Source organism: Humulus lupulus, chromosome 4 (genome assembly GCF_963169125.1).
Source record: "Humulus lupulus chromosome 4, drHumLupu1.1, whole genome shotgun sequence".
NCBI classification, from domain to species: Eukaryota; Viridiplantae; Streptophyta; class Magnoliopsida; order Rosales; family Cannabaceae; genus Humulus; species Humulus lupulus.
In genome coordinates this window covers 37,598,139-37,622,220 of record NC_084796.1, presented here as the reverse complement: position 1 = coordinate 37,622,220, position 24,082 = coordinate 37,598,139, and the positions used below count along the sequence as shown (strand labels likewise).

At 33.8% G+C, this 24,082-nt stretch overlaps 1 protein-coding gene, 1 long non-coding RNA gene and 1 other non-coding gene across 3 annotated transcripts; 2 read left to right on the top strand and 1 right to left on the bottom strand.

The window, feature by feature from the left end:
* Positions 1-241: 241 nt before the first annotated feature.
* LOC133828930 (uncharacterized) lies at positions 242-1,154 on the bottom strand. Its single transcript, XR_009891396.1, has 2 exons — positions 1,111-1,154; positions 242-569 (listed from the first exon to the last, which is right to left on the bottom strand). It is a non-coding gene; the product is annotated as an uncharacterized LOC133828930 (long non-coding RNA).
* A 14,931-nt stretch (positions 1,155-16,085) lies between these two features.
* On the top strand, positions 16,086-19,829 carry LOC133830339 (serine/threonine/tyrosine-protein kinase HT1-like). Its single transcript, XM_062260312.1, has 3 exons — positions 16,086-17,198; positions 17,783-18,238; positions 19,425-19,829. Exons 1-3 carry the CDS (start codon positions 16,839-16,841, stop codon positions 19,692-19,694), a joined length of 1,086 nt encoding a protein of 361 aa, XP_062116296.1. The 5' UTR covers positions 16,086-16,838; the 3' UTR covers positions 19,695-19,829.
* A 1,467-nt stretch (positions 19,830-21,296) lies between these two features.
* TRNAL-UAG (transfer RNA leucine (anticodon UAG)) lies at positions 21,297-21,376 on the top strand. The gene has a single exon. It is a non-coding gene; the product is annotated as a tRNA-Leu (tRNA).
* The last annotated feature ends 2,706 nt before the right edge of the window (positions 21,377-24,082 follow it).

Below are 24,082 nucleotides of genomic sequence, written 5' to 3'. Positions count from 1 at the left end.
TCATATATCTAAATATTGTAACTCTCTATTATATGTTACAATATGTGACACACTTTGTCACATTTATTTAATCTTAAACATTATATTATAATATAATATAATATAATATTACATTATATTATAAAATAATATAACAACTATTGCTCCACTGTTGTCACAGTACAGGATTAGTGGCTTATCCATATCTTGAACAACTTCCAGATCAGTGTAGAACTTCCTCAACTGTAAGAACGCCCTAAGCTAATACTTATAAAACATTCGCATAACATAGTTTATAAAAGAATACCACTCATTATCAAAGTCTTAGTGGGGACTTGCTTAAAACCATGCAAGTTGGCGCCATTAGTCTTAAAAGAAAACATAATTTTTTATACAAAGTTTAAAAGAAACAAAATTAAATAACTGAGTCCCACTGATAATTTAGGAAAGTCTCTTAAAACAAAACATAATTTAAATGGCATTCTACGATGATCGTTTTTCCGTCCATAGGATTACCCCACGCCATACACCCCATGATGATAGAACTCCTCACGTCACCACGCGTGCCATAAAGAAATCCTATTTGCTACCTGGAAGGAAAGTAAGGGGGGTGAGCTAAAAGCCCAGTAAGGAAGTACAAACAAATAAGCAAGTAAGAATACAACAAATACAAACACTAACGTTCATCTAAAACATCATGGTATATCAAAACATAATCGTAACATATCATCATTGCATATCATAACGTAATCGTAACATATCATCATTGCATATCATAACGTAATCGTAACATATCATCATATCACAATCATACAGCATACATGATGAGCATGGCTCGCTAGTTGTCCATGTCACCCTATGAGGTAAACAGGAGTCTCTGGTCCTTAAATAACCTCAGCGCGTCCGCCCTAGGAGTTACGTTTTTAGCTATAGTAACTCGTTCGATGTATCTAACATCGTAATCTGTTTGATGTATCTAACATCGTAACTTGTTTGATGTATCTAACATCCATACACATATCATATTCAACATATCATCACATTATGGCATTCATATTTCATAATAGTTCATTCATACAACAGTCTTACCATTCATAGCATAAAATCATAAAATCTATCTAACTTCCTTACCTCAGGTCCAAGCTAAGAAATTTTCACAATCTTTCAACGAGCCTATATCATAATCAAAACGACATTTTTTAGGTTTATAAAATTACTATTTTGCCCTTCCATACAACTCATGTGTGCATGGGCCATGCACACATAATAACAGTTACACATAACATGCAATTATTCTTAACTACACATAAAGCCATAAAAGAATAATGCTCATTTTACCTATTTTACATGCATGATCCTTTTATAAAAACTATATAGTTGGATAATAAACATAATTTTGGACGTAAAAGTGGAGTTGCATGTAACATGCATACGTGGGAACATTACGTAATTGTGACGTTTTTAAAAACAATAATTCTACATTTCTTACTTTTATTGTTTAAAAATAATAGACATATAACATGCTTTATTTTTCATAAAATTTCTTAAGTCAATTAAATTTCTCAAAACATTATTTTATTTTATAAAATAATTTGATTTAGCTTAAAAATAAAATATGTGACAATTTCATTCGTTAATCTCAAATTACAAAGAATTAACCAAAAACTTGGAATTAATTAAAATACCTATTTTTAATATGTCTCTTTAGAAAAAATAAATTTTATCATTGTGTTACATAAATGATGTGAGAAAATATATTTTTAAGTGTGGAAAATATATTTTTATTTAAATTATTTAAGACTTAGTTTTATATAACATAAATCCATATGTGACAATTAAATAACCATTTTTAACATTTTTAAAACAAACTTTCAGCCACTATTTATTTTCTTCAAAAATCACAAATAAAAATAATCTAAATATTTTTCTCAATTAAAATAAAGAAAAATCATAACTTATCAAAATATGCTTTCCTACCATTTTAAAATACAATTTTTCAATATTACCATAACTTAGGAAAATAATTTGTTCCAAAAACTCATCAAATTTATTTTAGTGAAACTCACTTCACATTTTCTTACAAAAATTCCAGCAACTATTTTTATCTTTAAAAATCACCATATTCAATTTAAAAACTCATATTTTCTCAAAAATTCAATAAAAATTCTGTAGGTAATTATTTGAGTAAAATATCATTTTAATGGGACTTAAAATACCCATTTTAATTTCATAAAATTAACATAACATCAAGGACATTACTTATGCATGCAAATCATTTTTTTTATCAAACTTTTACCCAATTATTTACAAAAATCAGAAAGTTTAATTTCTCATGAGATTCATCTTTTATCCCAAAAATTTCACATAAAATCATACATGTCCAAAATCTCATCATACTCTTATTATATACGTAATTCTAAGAATATTACTAACATATTCACATGAAATCTTATAGAACCAATTTTTCTATTCCATTGAATCTACACATGAAATCCAACAACAATAACAATGGCAATAACATACATAAATTCATAAACACCATATCTCATAAACATGCCTTTATAATAACCCTAACATATTTCTTATCATATTTCTAAAATCATCATTTGCCATTTTACATAAATCAAAGATTAAAAAAATAACCATAGCAATATAAACATAAAATATAACCTCATTATAAACCCTATCAAATCCATTTTCTCAATCATACCCATGAGCCCTTTCTAAACAAATCATATTCTCTTAAAAATACAAATCATAATCATCAATCCTACAATAATCAACCATTAGCATCACCATAAAAAACCTCAAAGATAAACCCATCAAAACCAATATATAGGCTAAGAAAGACCATTACCTCTCTTGATTGTAAAATCAAGAACACAATATGATCAACACCCAAACTTCACACCCCTTGTTCAAGCCTAGGGTTTTATTTGAAAACCACCATGAGGAGGAGAAAGAATCCAATCACACACAACAAATAAACAAAGTCAATAACATATAATCAAGAAAAGAGATTTGACAAACAAAAATACAAGAAAACATACTCTAAAATGGGTTCCTCTTCACCTTCTTCTTCTTTCTTCCTTTCTTCCTTCTTCTCCCTCTCTCTCTCTACACGCCACCCTCTCTCTCTCTCTCTCTCTCTCTCTCTAGGTCATGGCAGCCACAAGGAAAAAATGTCCTCCTCTTCCTTTCCTTTCCCCTTTATTCAACTCTCTCAATAAAGCCTCACAAACACAAAATGGTAAGTTTCCTTTTTCTATTTTATTTTCTCATAATTCCTTTTATTTTTCTTTTATTATAAAAGATTGGAGTCAATTGGTAGTTTCCCAAAATGTCTATCCTCATCCAATTAACTTTTATTCTCCTTAGAAAATAATGGAAAAAAAAAAGATATCACTCCATTTCCTACACTACACGTCCACCACTTGCCATAACCTTTATTTGTTTTTTTTATTTATTTAATTTCCTACTTATTAAAATAAAACTACCCAAAAATATCAAATAAATGGCAATTATAAAATGTGTAGAAAATCCACACATGTGCACCTTATTACCATATACTAGCACACACTAAACACTAGGGTGCATCACTATCTACCATGCACCTTAGTGCATTCAACCATAACTCACATAATTACCTCAATTATCACACTTATTTAAAATGTAACACTAATAGAAAAATAAACATGTTACACAATTATTCACTTATTAAATTAATTAACCAAACAAACAATTAACAATTTTAAATTCAAAAGATTATACCAAAAAATTCTAACAATTAAACAAACAATCAAATAAAATAAACAACAACTAAATAAAATAAACAACATTTAAATAAAACAATTCATCACACTTAACATTTAAATAAAATAAATCACAAAATTTAAATAATCTAAAAAAAAAATTTGGTGCACTACATCAACCAAACCGCTTCCTTAGCTGCTTCACAAGCCGCTATGTATTCGGCTGCCATGGTTGAATCAGCTATGCTGGATTGCTTAATGCTTCTCCAGACAACAGCTCCTCCACCAAGAGTGAATACTGACCCAGATGTCGATTTTTTACTGTCTTTGTCTGATTGGAAATCAGAATCAGTGTATCCAATAGGGTTTAGCTCACCCCCTGAATATACCAGCATATAGTCTATCATTCTCCTAAGATACTTGAGAATGTGCTTTACTGCAATCCAGTGTTCCAAACTAGGATTCGATTGATAACGACTTACAATCCCAACTGCATAACATACGTACACAACATAGCATACATCAAACTCCCAACTGCTGAATCATAGGGATACTTTCTCATATCCTCTTCCTCATGAGGTGTCTTGGGACATTGTTCCTTGGAGAGAGCAATTCCATGTCTAGTCGATATGACCTTTCTTGGAATTCTCCATAAAGAATCTTTCAAGCACCTTATCTATATAATTAGCCTGAGAAAGTGCCAAGAGCTTGTTCTTCCTATCCCTTAGGATTTGGATTCCTAGAACATAACTCGCCTCGCCCAAATTTTTCAGTTGGAACTTTTCAGCTAACCACATCTTTACGTTTGACAATGTCTCTACATTGTTCCCAATGAGCAAAATGTCATCAACATAAAGAACTAAGAAAACCACTACTTTTCCTTTGATGTATTTATACACGCATGCTTCATCAACATTCTATTCAAAGCCATATGTTTTAATTGTTTCATCAAAAGTGATATTCCAAGATCTAGATGCTTGCTTTGATCCATAAATGGATATCAACAACTTGCACACCTTTTGATCTTCCTTTTTCTTTATGAACCATTCTGATTGTACCATATAGATACTTTCATGAAGATAGACATTCAGAAATGTTGTCTTGACGTCCATTTGCCATATCTCATAATTATTGGCAGTCGCTATGGATAAGAGGATACGAATGGATTTGAGCATGTCCATAGGAGAAAATGTTTCTTCATAATCAACACCTTCTCTCTGAGTGTAAACTTTGGCTACAAGCCTCGCTTTGAAAGTCTCAACTTTCCCATCTACGCGCTCTTTTCTTCTTGTATATCCACTTACACCCTATGGGCCTGACATCTTCAGGTGGATCCACAAGTTCCCAGACAGAATTGGAATACATCGATTCCATTTCTTGGTTCATCGCTTCCTGCCATTTCTCCGTTTTAGGATCATCCATTTCCTCTTTAAAGGTTAATGGATCATCCTTGTCTGTATCAGAAACAAGGACATGTGCCTCGTGTTCTTAGTGAATAGGGTGTCTCATAATCCTCCCACTACGACATTGCACTGAGGTTTCTTTTCCAGGAATCATGGTTTCCTCGATTTTTCGTTTATCATTTAATGATGAAGATAACTATGAGTTCCTCCAATACGACCTTGCTCCGAGGTTTATAGTTATTCATATAGTCATGTTCAAGGAAGGTTGCATTTGTGGAAACAAATACCTTTTGATCATTGGGACTATAGAAATAACCACCTCTTGTTTCTGGAGCGTAGCCAACAAAAATGCACACTTCTGACCTTGATTCAAGTTTCCCTAATTTAGGTCTAAGAACATGAGCAGGACAACCCCCAAATTTGGAAATGGTGCAAACTAGGTTTGTTTCCATTCCACTTTTCTAGTGGTGTTTTGCTAATGGTCTTAGATGGGACTACATTCAAAATGTATGTCGTCGTTTTAAGTGCATATCCCCATAATGAGAGAGGAAGTGAAGAGTAGCTTAACATAGACCTGGCCATGTCCAATAAGGTCTTGTTTCTTCTTTCAGAAACACCATTTTTTCGTGGCGTTCCTGGTGCTATGAATTGGGATAGAATACTATGCTCCAGCAAGAATTCATTGAATTCTAAATCCAAATATTCTCCACCTCGATCAGATCAAAGTGCCTTTAGAGTCTTACCTAATTGCTTCTCAGCCTCAGCTTTGAATTTTTTAAACTTACCAAAGGTTTTAGATTTCCTAAGAATTAGGTAAGTATGACCATATCTTGAGTAATCGTCAATAAAAGTGACGAAATACTCATACCCAGCTTTTGCTTGTACATTGATTGGACCACAGACATCGCTGTGTACAAGCTCCAAAGGTTCTTTGCCTCTATTGCCTTTCGCTGAGAAATGACGTTTGGTCATTTTTCCTTCTAGACAAGATTCACAAACCGGAAGAGTTCCAACTCTTAGTTCTCTTAAAGGTCCATATTTTGTTAACTGGTTTATCCTATCTAGACCTATATGACCAAGTCTAAGATGCCAAAGATATGTGTCATTCTCGTTTGAAACTTTTTGTCTTTTGTTACCCTGCAGTTTTGCTACTTTAAATAATTCTGAATTATTGAGCATTCGTTCATTTGGTTTGAGCATATACAGTTTGTTATTATGTTCCACTTGACATATTTTGAAATCATTCTTTGAAATAACTATGGCATTATTACTAAAAGAAATATAAAAAAATTGTTCATGCAACATAGATAAAGAAACTAAGTTTCTAGAAAATCTAGGAATAAAATAAACATTGTTCAAAACTAAATAATTGTTCCCAAAATTTAAACGAGTTGTTCCCTTTGCTCTTGTTGAAACGAGCGCTCCACTTCCAATTCGCATGGTCACCTTTCCATTTGCCAGCACCCTTGATGACTCAAGTATCTGCATGGAAGAACAAACATGGTTAGTGGCTCCTGAATCTAAGACCTAGGATGGCATATTGTCTTTCACTACATAAGCTTCAAGTACAAGTAAATCATATTTACTTTTCTTTTTCAGCTCAGAGAGATACTTCTGCAGTTTCTCTTCCAGTGACCTTCAACTCCACAGTGGAAACATTTTCTTTTTGGTTCTTTCTTCTTATAGTTGTTGTCAATTTTGTTCTCCTTGCCTTTTGGTGCCTTCTTTCCTTTATTGGACCTTTTTCCCTTTCCTTTGTCCTTATTATTGTTCTTCTTTCTCTTCTTGGATTTCTCATCAGAGTTTGAAGGTTTCTCCTCTACCACGTTTGCTTCAGTCTCTTTTGTAATGGATTTGTTAAGAGACTCAAATGTATGCAATTCATTCAACAGCTGAGTCATGTTGAATTCCAACTTATTCATAATATAGATGGCGGTGAAGGCAGAAAAGGTAGGAGTGAGCGATTCCAGTATAATGCTTACTTGTGTACGCTCATCAATGATGGCCCCATGTATTTCTGCTTCATGCATTACATTAATGGTAACGTCCCAAAATTTCCTAATAAGGCTTAGGGCCTTGATTAGGGGGCCAGGATGGAAATATATGGAATTATGTGCTTATTTGTTATATTTAATTGTAATTATGTGATTATATGACTAGTTGTGCATGTTTAAAGGTATTAAATATGCATGTGGGCCCGCTTCTTATTCGAAGAGCAATTCTGATAATTTGGCATGTTGCAGGCATAATTATATATCTATGTGAATATATGTGAGAGACCACATTATTATGTGGGTTACTCAGCACGAGGCGATCCTAGGGAACAAGTTAGTGGGAAAGTCACAACTGGGCTCAATACCCGACTCGGGGTGAGTCGCGGGGTATTTTAGGTATTAGACGTTTAATTGGGTTATTGGGTTATAAAAATGAATAATTGGAGATATATTTGAAGTTGGTGAGTTTAGGAAGGGATATTGGGAAATTTGACCATTTTGCCCTCGGGGACGTTTTTGGTACCCCAAGCCTCGGGGTTAGCTTAAGTCATTTAAGCCTAAGAAAACAAAAAGGAAACACTTAGAAGCTGCCACTAAACTGACTCTCTCTCCTTCTCTTTCACTTTTGTTCTCTCAAAGCTTTCCCAAGCAAACCATTGAGGAACTAAGGAAATTTTGGGCTAGAAATCAGAGAATTGAAGCTTAAACTTGGGGGATTAATTCTGTTGCAGTTTGCAGGATTAATCATCAGTGGAGGTAAGCTCTAGACCATGTTTTTACCATTGAAATTTTGTGTTTCCATGGCTGTTTTAGTGTGTTCTTGAGGTGTTCTTGAACCATCTAGCTTATGAATTGAATTGGTGAATTAATGAGTTTTAGGACTGAATTTTTATTGGGTTTTGTTGCTGGGAACATGTTAGAACTATTGTGGTAATTGAATTATAGCTTTGGAGTGAATTTGGGTTAGTATGGAGTGGATTTGGCTGCTGAAAATGGATGAATTCCTGGGTTCAAGGGGCCAAGTCGCGGTTGTGTTCTTGTGAAGTCGCGACTTAGCTTGAGCCAAGGGCCTTGGGGAAGCCTCTGTCTAGGGGGTGCGCTGCGACCCGTTAAGGCAAGTCGCGGCCCGTGCCCCTTGACAGAAGGGAGGAGGTTGCTTATAGGAGGGGCGCGCCGCAACCCATAGGGCTAGGTCACGGCCCGCCTGGGCATTTTGACCTTGGGGAGTTTGTTTTAAAAGGGAACCTTTTTCTTAGGGCTCGAGATCGATTCCACTACCTAGTTTAGTGGAACTCGAGGCCCCAGAGGCTAGGACTAAGTCTGTAAGCCTTTATTCGATCATTGTTGATGGAATTCTATTTTATGGTTGGGACTAGGTTACCACTAGGGGCTCGGAACCGGGATCATGCTCGAGGGTCGTTCTTATTTACGCTTAGTCGGACCTGAGGTAAGAAAACTGCACCCAATATGTGTTATATGTGATTAGGGCTTGGCCCGATTGTTATCAATTATCATGAATAGAGCTTGGGCCCCAAGAACATTTATATTTAAGTTAATGCTTCGTACGTTGGTTGATACTTGCTTAAGTGTTCCATAGTTGTTGTATGCATTCTGTGGTTAGGGCATGAGGCCCCGTTAAATAAGTATAACCAATATCACAAGAATGGTTATTCGATGATGTTATGTGATTAACATGCATACATGCTTATTCTGTTGGGATATGCTTATCCATATCTGTTTCTGTATTGAGGTTTGTATTCCTGGATCAGGGCTTGACTTATTAGTCAAGGACGGCAATAGCGCACTGCGCGTTAATTGAAAGGCTTAGGCCTGAACTAGCAATGTATTATTACGTTGGCCGACCCTATGGTCGATGAAATATTAAAGCGCCAGGTACGCTTGACTAGCTATATGGCTAGTTACTCAAGGCTAAGGCAAAGGCCCCAGTGACTCTATGGTCACGTAGCTTGGGCATAGGGCCCCGGGATTGACTCTATGGTCAATTGTTTAGGGCAGCGGCCCCAAATTGGTCCAATGACCACTTGTTCGTAACTTAATGACTATTTATGTAGGTTATTATTATTGCTGGGCAAGCTAGACAAGTATCTAGAAGTTTATATTTTCTATTTATGCACATGTTGAGTTTTCTTGCTGAGCCTTGGCTTACGGGTGCTTTGTGGTACAGGTAAGGGAAAGGGAAAGCTTGACCAGCCATGAGTTGGAGAGCTTCGGTGGCAGCATGTACATATGCGGTTGGTCGACCACCACGGCCGGGGTTATCTCAGAAGAACTAGGGTTATAGCCCTATTTTTGCTGGTTAGGCCGGCTGAATGTAATTTTTAATGAATATTCACCTTTTTAAAAGCTTGGTTGTAATACTTTGGGATCCCATGTTTGTATGAAACTTTTTATATAAAAGTCAACGGTTCATTTGACCAAAAATTTTAACCTTAACCCTTGACATTAACCTTAGTTACACATTTTAAACCAAATGACTTGGTTAGCAAGTCTGACACAATTTTAAGTGCACAGTGTAATGATCCTCGATTAGGAGGACGTTACATTAATCATGTGTAAAATATGTTCACATACAGAAACACCTTTCTTTATCTTAGTAGTCATGTAGGTTCTAGTAGCCTCATGTCTACTTTGATCAGATTGCTGCCCAAACATGGCCTGCAGAGAATCCATTATCTCAAATGCAATTTCCATGGTTTCATACTTTGTTCTTAGAACATCATTCATGCTCACAAGCATGTACCACTTTGCCTTATTATTGGATTGAATCCAAGCATCATACTTGTCCCAAACATTCTTCGAGGCAGTGGTTGCGAGCTCTTCAGGACATTCCTCAATCAAGACAAATTTGTGGTTTTCACAAATTAACATAAGATTTAGATTTGATTTCCATCTTATAAAATTATCACCATTAAGTTTTTCAAGTGATATTAAAGCGGTTATTGGATTGCCACCGTTTGACATTACTGAAATAAATAAAAAATAATAATATTATCATTTGAAAAAATATCAATGTTTTGGAAAGTAAACTTGATGCATGAATGCAACAATTAAAACACATAAATTAACATTTACTTTTCCACGATAAAACTACCCAACAAATAAAGTGTCGCCTTAGGGTCGGTCAAGTTAAATCCAGATAGCTAATAAGACAATCTTATCTTTATAATTTAAAACTTAAAATAACTATTTATTTTCTATTTTAAATATAAAGTACCGCTAGTTTGGTCAAGATGTAATTATCCATCGCAAAAGCTTAATTACATCTTTGTAAGTGTAACCCATTATTTTAGAATTCATGACTTAACTTAGAGAGTGTCGCCTTAGGGTCGGTCAAGCCTAAAATACACCACTTCCTCCTATCTTCGTAAGAAGCCAACTTTGGTATTGATATGTCTAGAAACCTTCCTTAGGGGGACGAAAACAAAGCCGCCTTAAGGCCCTATTCATATCTTACGATATTGTACTAATAATGGAGACCATAGGTCACATTGAGATGTTCACCTTCTCCCACTTACTATTTTAGATTAAATGTATTTTATTAAACTAATCAATTAATTCCAAATTAATAACTAGTTTATTAATAACCCTATGAATGTAGTTAATTACAAAAATCATAATTATAAAAGAGTTTGTTTCTATGATTAATGTGATCTGAATAATTACCCATTACATTCATCTAACTTTACTGAAACACTTATTACATAAAGTTCGTTATCTTAAAGGCCTATAAAAACTATTGCCTTTATTATTGTGTGAGTTACCAAGTTTTAACTAATTTAATACTTAGTAGTTTACATACAATTGATTTCACCAAAAATAATTCATATAAACAAATAGGACAATCCTAGATAATCATGTTTCTAAAAAATATGCATGATTAATGAGAAACTGTGTGGGGTTTCATGAATGTCATGTAATTGAGTAACGCATGATCATGTTATCAATCAAACATCAACGAACATTTATTTAAATAGTACAATAAATAAACAATAAATGATGAACCAAATACTAATGAGTATTTCTAAGATTTACAACCCTTTGAAAAAATTAGTAATAAAATTGCAATCCAAGTCTATGTAGCTTTCAAGACTCTCCAAGAATGTTCATCCTCCCCTTTAGACTTTCTTGCTAATCTTTAGGAACTTTGTTTTTTTTTCCCAACTTATTAACTAGAAACAAATTTTCTAATTAATTTATTTAATTAAAACTAGTTTTTAATTAAATAACTATTTTGTCATCTTTTTAATTTAGTTGAATTTAAATAATTAAAGAATCAAATTCAAATAATTGTTTAAAGTTAAGATATTAAAATATCTTAATCAACTAAAAGATATTTTATTTTCTAATAAAATAAGATAATTAAACTTTTAAATTCAAATAATTTAAAAATTAATTAAATAAAATATATTTTTCAACAACTTAGGAATTAGGGTTTTGGGCACCACAATGGTGCCCTAGGAAACTCTAGGGCTGGCGGCATGGTGAGCTTAGAGCTCGGGTTGGATGGTTGTCATGGGCTAGGGCACTAGGGACCTAGAGGCTTGTTCGCACATGAGCTAGGCGAAGGCATCGGCGCGCGACACTAGGGTGAGTAGGGGTGCGCGCAGGGCAGGGAGCCATGAGGCTCACACGCATGCGCAGGGGGCACCTTCGGCTAGTGCGTGCGGCTCAGCCTTGCAGCCGAGGGGCTCGGGCTGCTGCCATGGTGGCTAGTGGCTCAAGTCCCTCCAATCTTCTTTGTGTACAGATCTTAAAATACATATTTCTCAAATAAATTTACAAAAAAATCCTATGCCCTTTATGGCTTACACAAGATCTAGAAAAACAATAAAATTCCTAACCCATCAGCACCATATAAATAGTGATCCATCATTCAACCATACATTCAAAAAACATATCCATCCATTCAATATACATATCAACATATAACAAATGCAAGAAACTCACAGAGTGTTGAATGATCAAATCAAAGGTACGCAACGGAATATATGGACCCATTTTAATAAATATTATTACCAGCCAGGATCATATACATATATAAATATTAAATCACTTGCAAATAGATCAAGGATTACCTCTTGTAGCCTATCAAGTGTCCTTGAGTCTTTTTGTATAAATCAACGATCTTCCTATCCAATGTTCTGAGATCTTACACCCTGATCTTCCAGATCAATCCTCAAACACACAAGGACGTGTGTGGGTACGTATGATTCAAAATGTTAATTTATGTGACTCTCTAGATGTACTCAATACATGAGATCTAGAGAGTTTTGACAGAAAGAAGGTTTAGAATCGTTTTCAGGTTTAGAGAAAACTATTGCTTTAGAGAGAGAGAGAGTTTGATTATTCTTACTTTTTTTTAATATCACGTATATCAGATTTATAAAGATATTTAATCTAATTAAATAATCTTTATTTAATCAAAATATAATTCAAATTAAAATTGATTAGATATTTTTATTTAATTATCTATTTAAATCACATTTAAAAAGAATAATTAAATAACAGATTAAACAAATTTATTTGAAATTCAAAATTCAAATCACAGGGATAAAAATCCCTCATGTTAGGCGCTACACACTATACTGTACAGTGTGTGTCGCCCAACCCTATTAGGGTTGCCCTAATTTTCTCATTTGTTTATTTAATCTACTTTTAAGACAAGATATTTATTCAAACATAAATATCAGTTAATTCAAAATTAACTTTATCTTAAAATATCAGTTTTAAATTAAATAAATAAATATCATATTATAAATAAGATATTTATTATTATCACTCTTTATATTAATCCAAACAAGATTAATATTAATTTTAACATATAGTTTTTCAAAATAAAAACTATATAGTTAAATAATTAATTAATTCACAATTAATCAACTACCCATAAGTATCAAATAATTATTGCCTTGCCCTGGAAAATTAATTCCTTTGCAATTTAGTAATTTCTCTTAAAAAATATTTCTTTTGACATCCTTACCCTTGACAGAGGTGATCTGGGGACCATGGACCTATAATACGAAGCTCTAATAAACCAGATTATTAATTAAACTATTTAATCTAATAATCTTATTTATTAATTCCATGATTACTCCACTATAAATATGGAATTGCGCTCTAAGTATTTATTATATTTGCAGAGTTTTCTCTAGTAGTCCATTGATATAATCAATATATGTAGTTATGTCCTCCATTATTGGTTCGTTAATTAGAGTTGGACAAAATTACCGTTTTACCCTTCTAAGTACCTCTTGATCCTTAAGTACCATTAATTCACTAGCGAATAATTAATCTATACTCTAATTATAGATTTGAGCTCAATAACTATTTAGTTCCAGAATCAACCCTTAAAGGAACCAATATTCGATCCATTAGGAAAGCATGGATTTCAATATTGTAATTCATGCTCCCAGTCATCCATGATATTGAATCTCCAAAACAAAAGTCATTAGCCTCATTTTTCTAAGAGACCTTCACGAGTGAATCAAAAGATCCAATAAACATAAATAGGAGTTCATGAATACTCAGGATTTAGACTGATCTACAAATGATCATCTATTATGACAAGAATTAAATATTTACGTCAAACGACAAGTTTATAAAGATAATTAATTCTCATCGGTCATATCATATATAATCTCTATTATATATAACATATTTACTAAGATGCTTATCCACATCAGTAATCTGAATCTAGATTACTTGCATCTCGTATGCTTAGCAAACCGTACTAGTAACCATTCATTAAAGATTTATTACCTTAATATGTTACTTACTATTTAATTACTAGTAACCATTCATTAAAGATTCATTACCTTAATATGCTATTGACTATTTAATTTATTATATATGATCTTAATTCTCTCGTACTAATACAAGATCATATTCTCATGAATGAATATGGAAATTTCTTGATATTATTATATAGTTAATTCAAACAATAATTATAACATTTAAATATAATAAAATTGTATTTTTATTTAAAACCAATAAAATATCTTTACATGCTTTTAGGACATTAATCCTAACATTTTCAACATTGATATGGGTTCTTAAGAAGAAGAAGAAGAAGAGCCATTTGGTTAATTTATTTTGTTGATACTTTTATGACTAGTTTTGATTTTAGATTGATGAATCTGGATTTTTAATATGATTATATTAGTAATTTTATATCTGGGTTTGATTTTGGAATGATGAACAAAGATATAAATTTGAGGTTTTTACTTTTTTGAGTCAGCTTTGATGAATAAATATGGATTTATGCATAAAAGAATAGAGTTAAGTACGAATGATTGCTGACAATCTTCACTAATCCAGTTGATGGTCACATGATCTTGTATTTTAGTTTTTAGGTTTAAAATTTTCAATTAGTTAATTTTAAGATTTTATTTTTTTAATTGATTTATTTTGATTTTATTGAAATTTTATTATTTTAAATTAATTATATTTTTAAAAATAATCTTTTTAATGATTTTTAAAATATTTAATAAATTAAAAACAATTTAACCCAAGGTGACGTCACGTGTACCCCTCAACACACTTAATAGATAATGGACCAACATTTGCACTAAATGTGTAACGGTAGATATTTTTTAAGTAAAATTTTTTACTTAAACATTTAAGTGCAACAAATTGAACTACATAAGTATTTATGCTGCAAATTTTTCAATTTCTTAAAAGCGAATTTTACTGCTAATCGGGTGTTGCCACATGTACCGTTTGACACACTTAACAGTTGAGGAACCAACTTCTGTACTAAATGTGTAACGGTAAGGATTTTTGTCCCCAAAATTTTTACATAAGGATTTAAGTGCAACAAAATAAACTACATAGAAATTTATGCCACAAATTTCTCAAACGTTTAATAAATAAAATTACACTGATATTTATTTTTTAATATTTTGTATAATTTAAGTTTTATATTTCTTTATTTTAAATTAAATAGCATACTAATATGTTTTCTTCTAAGAATAACTAATTAATATATTTGCCAATCACCCCTAGAAAGGGCGGTTGAGACATTTGGCTTTGGTAACCTAAGGTTGGATGTTCATAAACTCCATCCTCATTTGTAAGTATATTTATATTTATATATATGTATTTAATATTGTGTATGTATATTAATGTATTATATGGTACTTGTGTCTAGGTTGAGTTATATTTGTTGTTCCAGTTTGTGGGTGTTTCTAGTCCCTTATTTAGGAGTTGCTCAATATTACTCTCCTTAGAAATGTGCTAAAAGATGTACTATTAGCAATAGTAGAGCAAAGATGAAATATACAGTCACCTGAAGTCCCTTAATCATTGGATAATGTTTGTTATTGTAAAATTATAATTATAATGTATATGATTTAATATCTTTCATATATTATTTTAGATATTGTATTTTGTCTTTTTACGTGTTTAAATTATGTATTTTAATAAATTATTTTTTAAATTATTTATTTTATAAAATAATTCAAATAGACTCATAAATCCAATTTAGTCAGTTCGCCAAAATTAACACTTTAGAATAAAAACACAATCATTCTATCTAATAATCATATTATCATATTATTTTTTTCATCAAAATTAATTTTAAGAATTTATTTAAATTATTTTACAAAATACATCGTCAAAAAATAAATTTGTAATTTTTTTTTTAAAAGTTAATAATTTTTTTCAATTTGTGTACAAAATTTAGTGTAATAATGGCATGTAATTTGATTTGATTTAAATAAAGGGTGGGTAATTTGGTAAATATAAAAGAAGAAGAAAAGGTTGGGGGGGGGGGGCAAAAGTGGGAGGTGAAAAAGGAAAGGAGTCATAATCAAATAAATGACCCATTATGTCTCCTCAGAAGTGGATCTTCGCACGTTATTTCCGAAAATAAAAATAAAAATAAAATGTATTTTGATGTGAAGAATGACACTATTACTATACTACTACTCTCTCTCTCTCTCTGTCTCTCACTCTCAAAGAAAATAAAACACCAGTTGCTTTTAGAGAGAGAAAAAACCGCCAGCTCTCTCTCTCTCCGTTGCCATATGCTTCCACTTGCACTACCAGAAAACAGCAAAACCATACACTACCAAACATCATAACCCAACCGCCTCTCTCTCTCTCTCTCTCTCTCTCTCTCTGTTCCAAAAGAAATAAAAATAAAATCTTTCCTTTCTCTCTCTCAATCTTTTTTCATATCTTTTTCCCACAGATTATGCATTAGCTTTGAGGATTTTCTTCATTTTTAATGATGTAGTTTTTTCCTGCTTTTTGGAAGACCTAAAGCTTTCATCTTCATCTTCGCCTTCTTCTTTCCTTTTTTTAGGTTCCTTGTGCTGATTTCGAGCTCGTATAGATTTCAGATTTGATGTTTTTGTAAAAAAAGTTTCTGCTATAGAAACTATGTATTTCACTTGGGTTTTATTCCATATTTGGAAACATTAATTTTTTTATTGGGTTTCTTCGTAGAGAGGTGATTAAGCGTGCTCTGTTTCGATTCGACCTTTTTCAGTATCTGGGTGTGCATGAAATGAGTGAATATATTTTTTAAGTTTTTGCAAGTTCGAGGTTTTTTTTTCCTTACTGCAGTGGGTTTTTTTTATCCCGAAATTTGAGAATTTTTTTTTGCTTTTGGGATAATAAGCATTGGGTTGAGGAGGGTAAAGGGTGTTAAGATTTGATGGTTTTGGTTAGTTTTAGCTTAACCCATGAAGAATTTGTACTGGTTTAAGCAGATTTCCAACAATGGCAAACTCAGCAGGAGGCTCTCACTTGGAGAGTACAAGCGGGCTGAGTCTTGGTCCAAGTACTTGGTCTCCTCTGGTGCTAAGATCAAAGGAGAAGGCGAAGAAGAATGGAGTGCTGATCTATCTCAATTGTACATTGGATATAAATTTGCTCAGGGTCGCCATAGTAGGATCTACAGAGGTGTATATAAGCAGATGGATGTGGCTATTAAGCTCATCAGCCAACCCGAGGAGGACGAGAATTTGGCTGTCATGGTAGAGAACCAGTTCATCTCCGAGGTTGCTTTGCTCTTTCGTTTATCCCATCCAAATATCATCACAGTAAGAGCTTGTGTTTCCTTGCTTGTCTTTTCTTTTGTTGGGATTATCTGTGTTTTTGCTTGAACTTAAAACCTTAATGGTGAACATAAAATGTAATAATCCTCAGATTTTTTCCTTTCACGAATTAATGTACATAGTCTTTCATTGTTGTGTTCTGCAGTTGAAAACTTCTTAATCATTATAATATCTTTAATGGAAGGTTGGTAAGACAAGGTTGAATTTGATGTTTCGTATGGAGTCGGTTCTATATTTAAGGGACGTATATAAATAGTTGATGATACCCTTATAAAATGATCATCTTCTCAATCAAAATTTTGAGTTATGTCTTCGGAAGCTTGATGCCCTTACAATCCTGAAATCTATGATGAGCCAATACGGACACAGATACATTGCCATTTAAGATTTGCTTTGAATTTTTTTCTTGTATATTCATTGTGCCCAATTGCATCGTGGTCCATGTGTACCAAAATTGAACATTTGTTGATTGTTTTTCTAAAAGACTTAGAGTGACTACTCCTTGGTCTCGGTTGTTTGGTTAACCATATCACGACTTAAGTGTGTATTTTCTCAATTGTGTTATGCAGTTTTTTGGAGCTTGTAAGAAGCCTCCTGTGTTCTGCATCATCACAGAGTATTTGCCAGGAGGCTCATTAAGGAAATACCTTCATCACCAGGAGCCTCATTCTGTGCCACTCGATCTAGTTTTGAAATTAGCCCTTGACATTGCACGCGGGATGAAATATCTTCATTCACAGGGGATACTTCATAGAGATCTCAAATCAGAAAATTTGCTGCTTGATGAGGATATGTGTGTCAAAGTAGCAGATTTCGGTATTTCATGTTTAGAAACGCAGTGTGGTAGTGCAAAAGGCTTCACGGGGACATATCGATGGATGGCACCTGAAATGATCCAAGAAAAACATCATACAAAAAAAGTTGATGTTTACAGTTTTGGTATTGTTCTTTGGGAGCTTTTAACAGCATTGACACCATTCGAGAACATGACGCCTGAACAGGCTGCATTTGCGGTGTCTCAGAAGGTAATATTTCTATTCCATAATATCTCCAATTTTAATGGCTCATATGAATCCCTTGTATTCGTAGATCTATTAATGGGCCTATTATATTTCATCACAAATTCCACATATTAACATTGCAAGAGTTTCTTAGTAGAAGATTTCCTTTCGAAGAGGAATTATATGTGGCTGAGAGTGAATTATGTCAAAGAAACAAAATGCTCCGAATCACCCCTTCTGACACATGCATCAAGTACAGATAACTACTTGTTTAATTTGTTGACAAGTAATATGTACTACATTGGGTAAGAGTAAGATTGATTGACTACCTGTTTAAGATTATATCCTGTACTAAGTTACTAGGTAGTATGTATCTCTCTCCAAGGATGAAGCACCTTAGTAACTTTGACTTTGACCAAACAGAAATTAAATTTCCTTGTTAATAAATAATTCTAGTTGACTACACAGAAATTATATTTGTATCTAACACGTGATTTAAGAATAGGAAGAAAATATGTAGAGTTCAAATTCCAATTCTTAAGAAACGTCTAAACTCTTATATCTAGTAAATTTATCGTGGGCATGTTGACTACTGCGTAATGAAAAGAGTTCTGAAGGATAAGGGGTCTGAACAGAAATAAAAGTAAATTAAAAATTGAGTTGTTGAAAAAATTTGCCAAAACTTGTGTCTTAATTGTGCAAGTAAACACTTAAATGGGTGCAAAAGAAAAACACTATACTACTTCTTGTCCTTTTATAGTCCAGGTGGGAATTGATACTACGGACATTTTAATCAGGTGAGGATGTGTCATATTTTTCATACATATACATATACATATACATAAATATGTTTTAGACTTCCAAAGTGAAAGAAAAGTCAGATAAGCTTGATGGGGCACACTCTGAAGTACATCATATATAGTTGCTATGCTACTTCTCGAGTTTTCAGTAATTTTATACCAAGACAAAGGGACAGATAACAATATATTTCTGTACCAATTTTTGCGGTCCCTCATCTCTAAGTAATAATAGTCTAATAATGGTCACTAACTGCGTCAACTGCTGCTAATTCATTACGCCATTTCAGGGTGATTTAATTTCGTGTAGATTTCGATACCTTCATGGTCTGCAAAATCAATACACTAGCTGAGTTTCTGTGCATTGATTACTTCTTGAATGTTTTACTATCGTTTGCTGTCACTTTTTGTAGAATGCAAGACCTCCCTTGCCATCTGCTTGCCCCATGGCATTCAGTCATCTAGTTAACAGATGCTGGTCAAGTAATCCGGATAAACGACCCCATTTTGATGAGATTGTTTCGATCCTCGAAGGTTATGCAGAGGCGCATGAGCAGGATCCGGATTTTTTTTCAACTTATGTACCCTCGTCGAGTTATACGTTTCTCAAATGTTTGCCAAAGTTTGTATTGTGCAATAGATCATCATCTTCTTCTTCTTCCATGTCTAGGAACTTGAATTAAGTACGAGTGTAAAATTGTAACATATGAAATCTTGTCTGGTTCTATAGTTTGCTCAGTGATGATGTTCACGAACATTTGTTTTTATTATCTTTTCTTCTTTTGAATATAGTGGAACTAAACCAAGTTCCTTTTATATGCTTGTAATTTGATCCTTACCTTGCTACATATCCGTTCTCCTTTTGTTTTGATCCAAATTTGTTATGAGATAGTTGAGATGTGAAGCTTTTTGGCCAACAAAAGCAACAATAACATATAGGAAAGAATATGCTTATCTTTCTACACATTATATTGCAAGACCAGAAGTCTTTTATGTAAAAATAAACGGGTTTATTTAGATGCAGACTTGGGTGTCAATTTTTTTAAAACATATCATTTAGGTCTCAAATTTTTATTTTTATTTTTTTTAAAATACATCAAAAAAATATAAAAAATAGTGAATCAATCCTAAAAAAAAATTAGACTATGACAATAACAAGTATGACATTGAAAAAAATATATTTTCATGACATTTTAAAACTATTTAATAGTTTTATACATTAGATTAATTTTTCATTAAAAAAATTCTTACCTATATTTTTTTAATAAATTCTTACTTATATATTTTTAATATTAATAACTTAATTATTACAAAATTATCATTATTTATTATGTACATATTTATTTTTATTTTGTAAATTATTTCAATGCAATTTATAACTAATCATATATATGCACATAAATAATTTTATAGACTATTAAGTTGCATTATTTAAAAAAAAGAGAGTATGAAATAGACAAGTATAAATATTATAAAAATTGATAATATCTAGATAATCAAAGTAATATAGTTATTAATATTAATTATAAAACAATAATGTCGGTAAGAATTTTTTTTAATGAAACATTAATTAATTTATAAAAAGATTAAATAGTTTTAAAAAATCTATGAAAATATTTTTTTTCTTCTGTCGTGTTTGTTATTGTCATAAATTAAGTTTACAAATATTTTAAGAATGATTCACTATTTATTTTATATTTTTTTAAAAAATTAATAAAATTAGCATTTAGGATCTAAATGATAGAATTTGAAAATATTTGGGACTTAACTGATATAAAATTAACTTTTAGGACTTAAGTGTTACAAAGTGTAAAGAATGCGGATTACAGCTTAAAACAATTCAAAATAAAATAAAGACAAGTCTCTTATTGACTGTACTCTTTTTTCTTGTGCAATTACAATCTCATGTTATATATATTATATAAAATATGATAATATTATCTTGGATTAGAAAAATAAAAAAGAATGATTATGAAAAAGTAAATTATCTTTCTCTTACTAATAATATAAAAATTATAATTCTCTAATAATATACTGAATATGATAAGAAATTGAAAATTTTAATGTGGTTAAATAATCTCATGCTAATTAATTACATGATTAACTCAATGTAATTATATAATCCAATTATATTTTAAACAAGGTACAGATAAATTCTTAAATACTTTATATACAATTTTAATTGAATTAAAAAAAAAAAGTGGTAAAGGAGCTAGAGGAATTTTTCTTTAACTAGTTCAAATAATTTATGTTATATAAATTCTTATTCCAATTAAATAATAGTTGACAGTTTGGCCGAGTGGTCTAAGGCGCCAGATTTAGGCTCTGGTCCGAAAGGGCGTGGGTTCAAATCCCACAGCTGTCATTTATATTTTTTTTTAATTTTATTTTAAAAAATAAAAATGGTAAAAAATTATAGGAATTTATTTATTATTGCTATAGTGTTCTCTATATCCTATTTATTACTAATTTTTTTTTTTACTTCTCATCCTTTCATATTTCAAATTAATAACAAAAATTTTAAAAATAAATAGAATATTTAAATAAATAAGCTCTTGTATGGTGCATTGTAAAAAATTAAATGTAAAATTTTAAAAATAAATTTGGGTGATTTGGATAAAAATAATTTTGTTTACTTCTCATCCTTTCATATTTCTATATCCTAGACATTCTAATCATTTAAAAAAATGTCAAATATTTTGATAATACCCAAAATACTCCCATAATTTTTCTCATCGACTTCCTCTTCTCTCTTCCCTCTTCCTCAACCAATTCCTCTCAACTTTCTTTCTAGAAAAAAAAAATCCATGGGTAAGGTAAAATATAAGAGAACTCAATGCCAATTATTCTTTACTTAGCATACTAAAATACTGCATTTATTTTATTTTTTATTTTTATTTTTAAAACATAAATAAAAATGGTAAAAAATTATAGGACTTTATATCCTATTTGTTAACCGAGATTTTCGGTAACTATCGTAAAGAAGGATATTTACTGATTATAATAAAGAGAATAGAGGATCGACACAAGGTTTTTACGTGGTTGGGGCGTTAACTAGCCTTAGTCCACGAGTCTGTATATAAGTCTGTATTAGAGCTAGAATAAGCTTTTACAATGGAGTTGTTTAACTATATTTCAGCAGAGTTTCTGCCTTCTCCCCCTTTCCTATGGAGCATTACAACTTATATTTATAGAATGAGGGGGACACCAGGTTTGGGCCGGGCCTGACCCGGGCCCATTTGGAATATGTGTATAGGGGGCCTTCCTAGTAGAGGTCCGAGCTAAAAAGATATATAGTACATCAAACCCAAACCAGCTCAGGCCCAATTAGTTACCCTGAGATGCAAGCATTCTCCCGACAAAACGGCACTTTGGCTCTGACCACTTCGAATCACGAGGCAGATTCAGGGGACAAGACCGGTCAGAGTACTTGGCTGCGCAGTCCTGACACGCCAGCAGACAATCCCAAGGAGACCCTTTCTGCAGGTGAAAAGTGGGGGGACAAGACCCACGCGAAATGAGGCGGCTTCAGTGTCCTGGACGCCTGGCCCATAGCCTGGGGATGAAGCGGTCCAGGTTAGTTTACCTTGGGCCCGCTGCGTTTACTTCGGGCCCGGACCATTCTGGGCCCGGGAGCGGGACGCGATGGCCGCGATGATCCGGGGCACTCCGGACAGTGCCGGGACCGTTCGAGCCGAATCATGAACCCGGAGGTACTTCCCGGACCTTTCTACACAGGCCCAGTCCGTAGTGCGCGGGTTGGGCCCAAATACCGAACCGGCCCCTCTGACCGTGGGCCGGGGCGAGGGCCCAAAACCCTGAGAGGAAATGGGGATAACATTTACCCCCCAAGCCTTCATCCCGGTTATCCGGATGGAGGGTTGCACCACCCTCGCGGTTCTTGCCAAGTTGCCTCCACAATTTCTGCCAGGGCCAGGAGGCTCGCGGGAAGGCAGTGGCTGGGCCAGGTTACCCAGCCCAGACCATTCGATGTATCCCGGGGACGTTTACCCTTGGCCTGCTTCAAGAATAGCGGCACGTGTCGCCATGTGATTGTTGCGAGGGCCTCGAAGAGTCGCCTAGGCCTCTTAAAGTTTGCTAGGCCTGGGCTAGGGTGTCAGCGCACGTCACGAGGCGTCTCATCCGCACGGGGAGAGTCATCATTGATTTCCTTGGAAAGGGGCGGACCGTTGGATGGGGCGTCCTTTGAAATCCACCACTCCTGGACCGTCGGATCGGAGGTGCTGAGGATCCCGACCACAAAAGAGCTCATAAATGTCCTCTGCGCGATCCTCGGCCGTCGGATGAAGAGGCAATCTGACCGTTGGATCGGGGGCCAGCATTTGAGGGCTGATATAAAGACTCAGACTACAGGCATTCGGCATTTTTCCATTTCCGACCCAACTTAAGAGAAAGAAAAACCAGAACGCTCGCAGAGCTTTGCATGTCCAGCCTCGCCGACGAAATACTTCGCCGTTTACTAGTTCTGCGCCACCGCCTGTTTCCCAGGGCCTCAACTTTCGTTCTGCAACCCGACGGCGCTTCTCGGACTTGCCCCGCCGACGAACTGCTCTACCGGCTGTGCCACTTCAAGAATGAGGTTTTGCAGTCCTTACGATCGGACAACCGCTAGCTTAAGCCGTCGACACCACACAGTAAGTATTTTCTGATTCTGTTGTCAATTTTGTGAACCTAGGCTCTCTAGACGCATGCACCTAGGCTCCGTGCTTTAGAATTTGCTAGGAAGGCTGCCCAGTTTGGGCGGCACCGTTTCGGATGATCCCTGGATAAGGGATGGACCGTAGTAGCCTTTCCTCCCGATCAGGGACCCGGGGCTTTTCGGGGTCCCGGGCCTGATCTGTCGGGACTCCGAGCAGTCCTTAGGAGACTCCCTGTACCTCGACCGACTCTATTGGGTTCAGGTACTGACTGCTTGGCCTTTCTTTCTTTGTTCCCAGATCGTCACTCATGGCCACGGGCGTCACACTTCACTCCGAAGAGGAGGTTAATAGGGCCCCTGTAGTCGTTCCCAGCTCCAAGACGCCCAAAGGCAACAGGTGGGAGATGGACG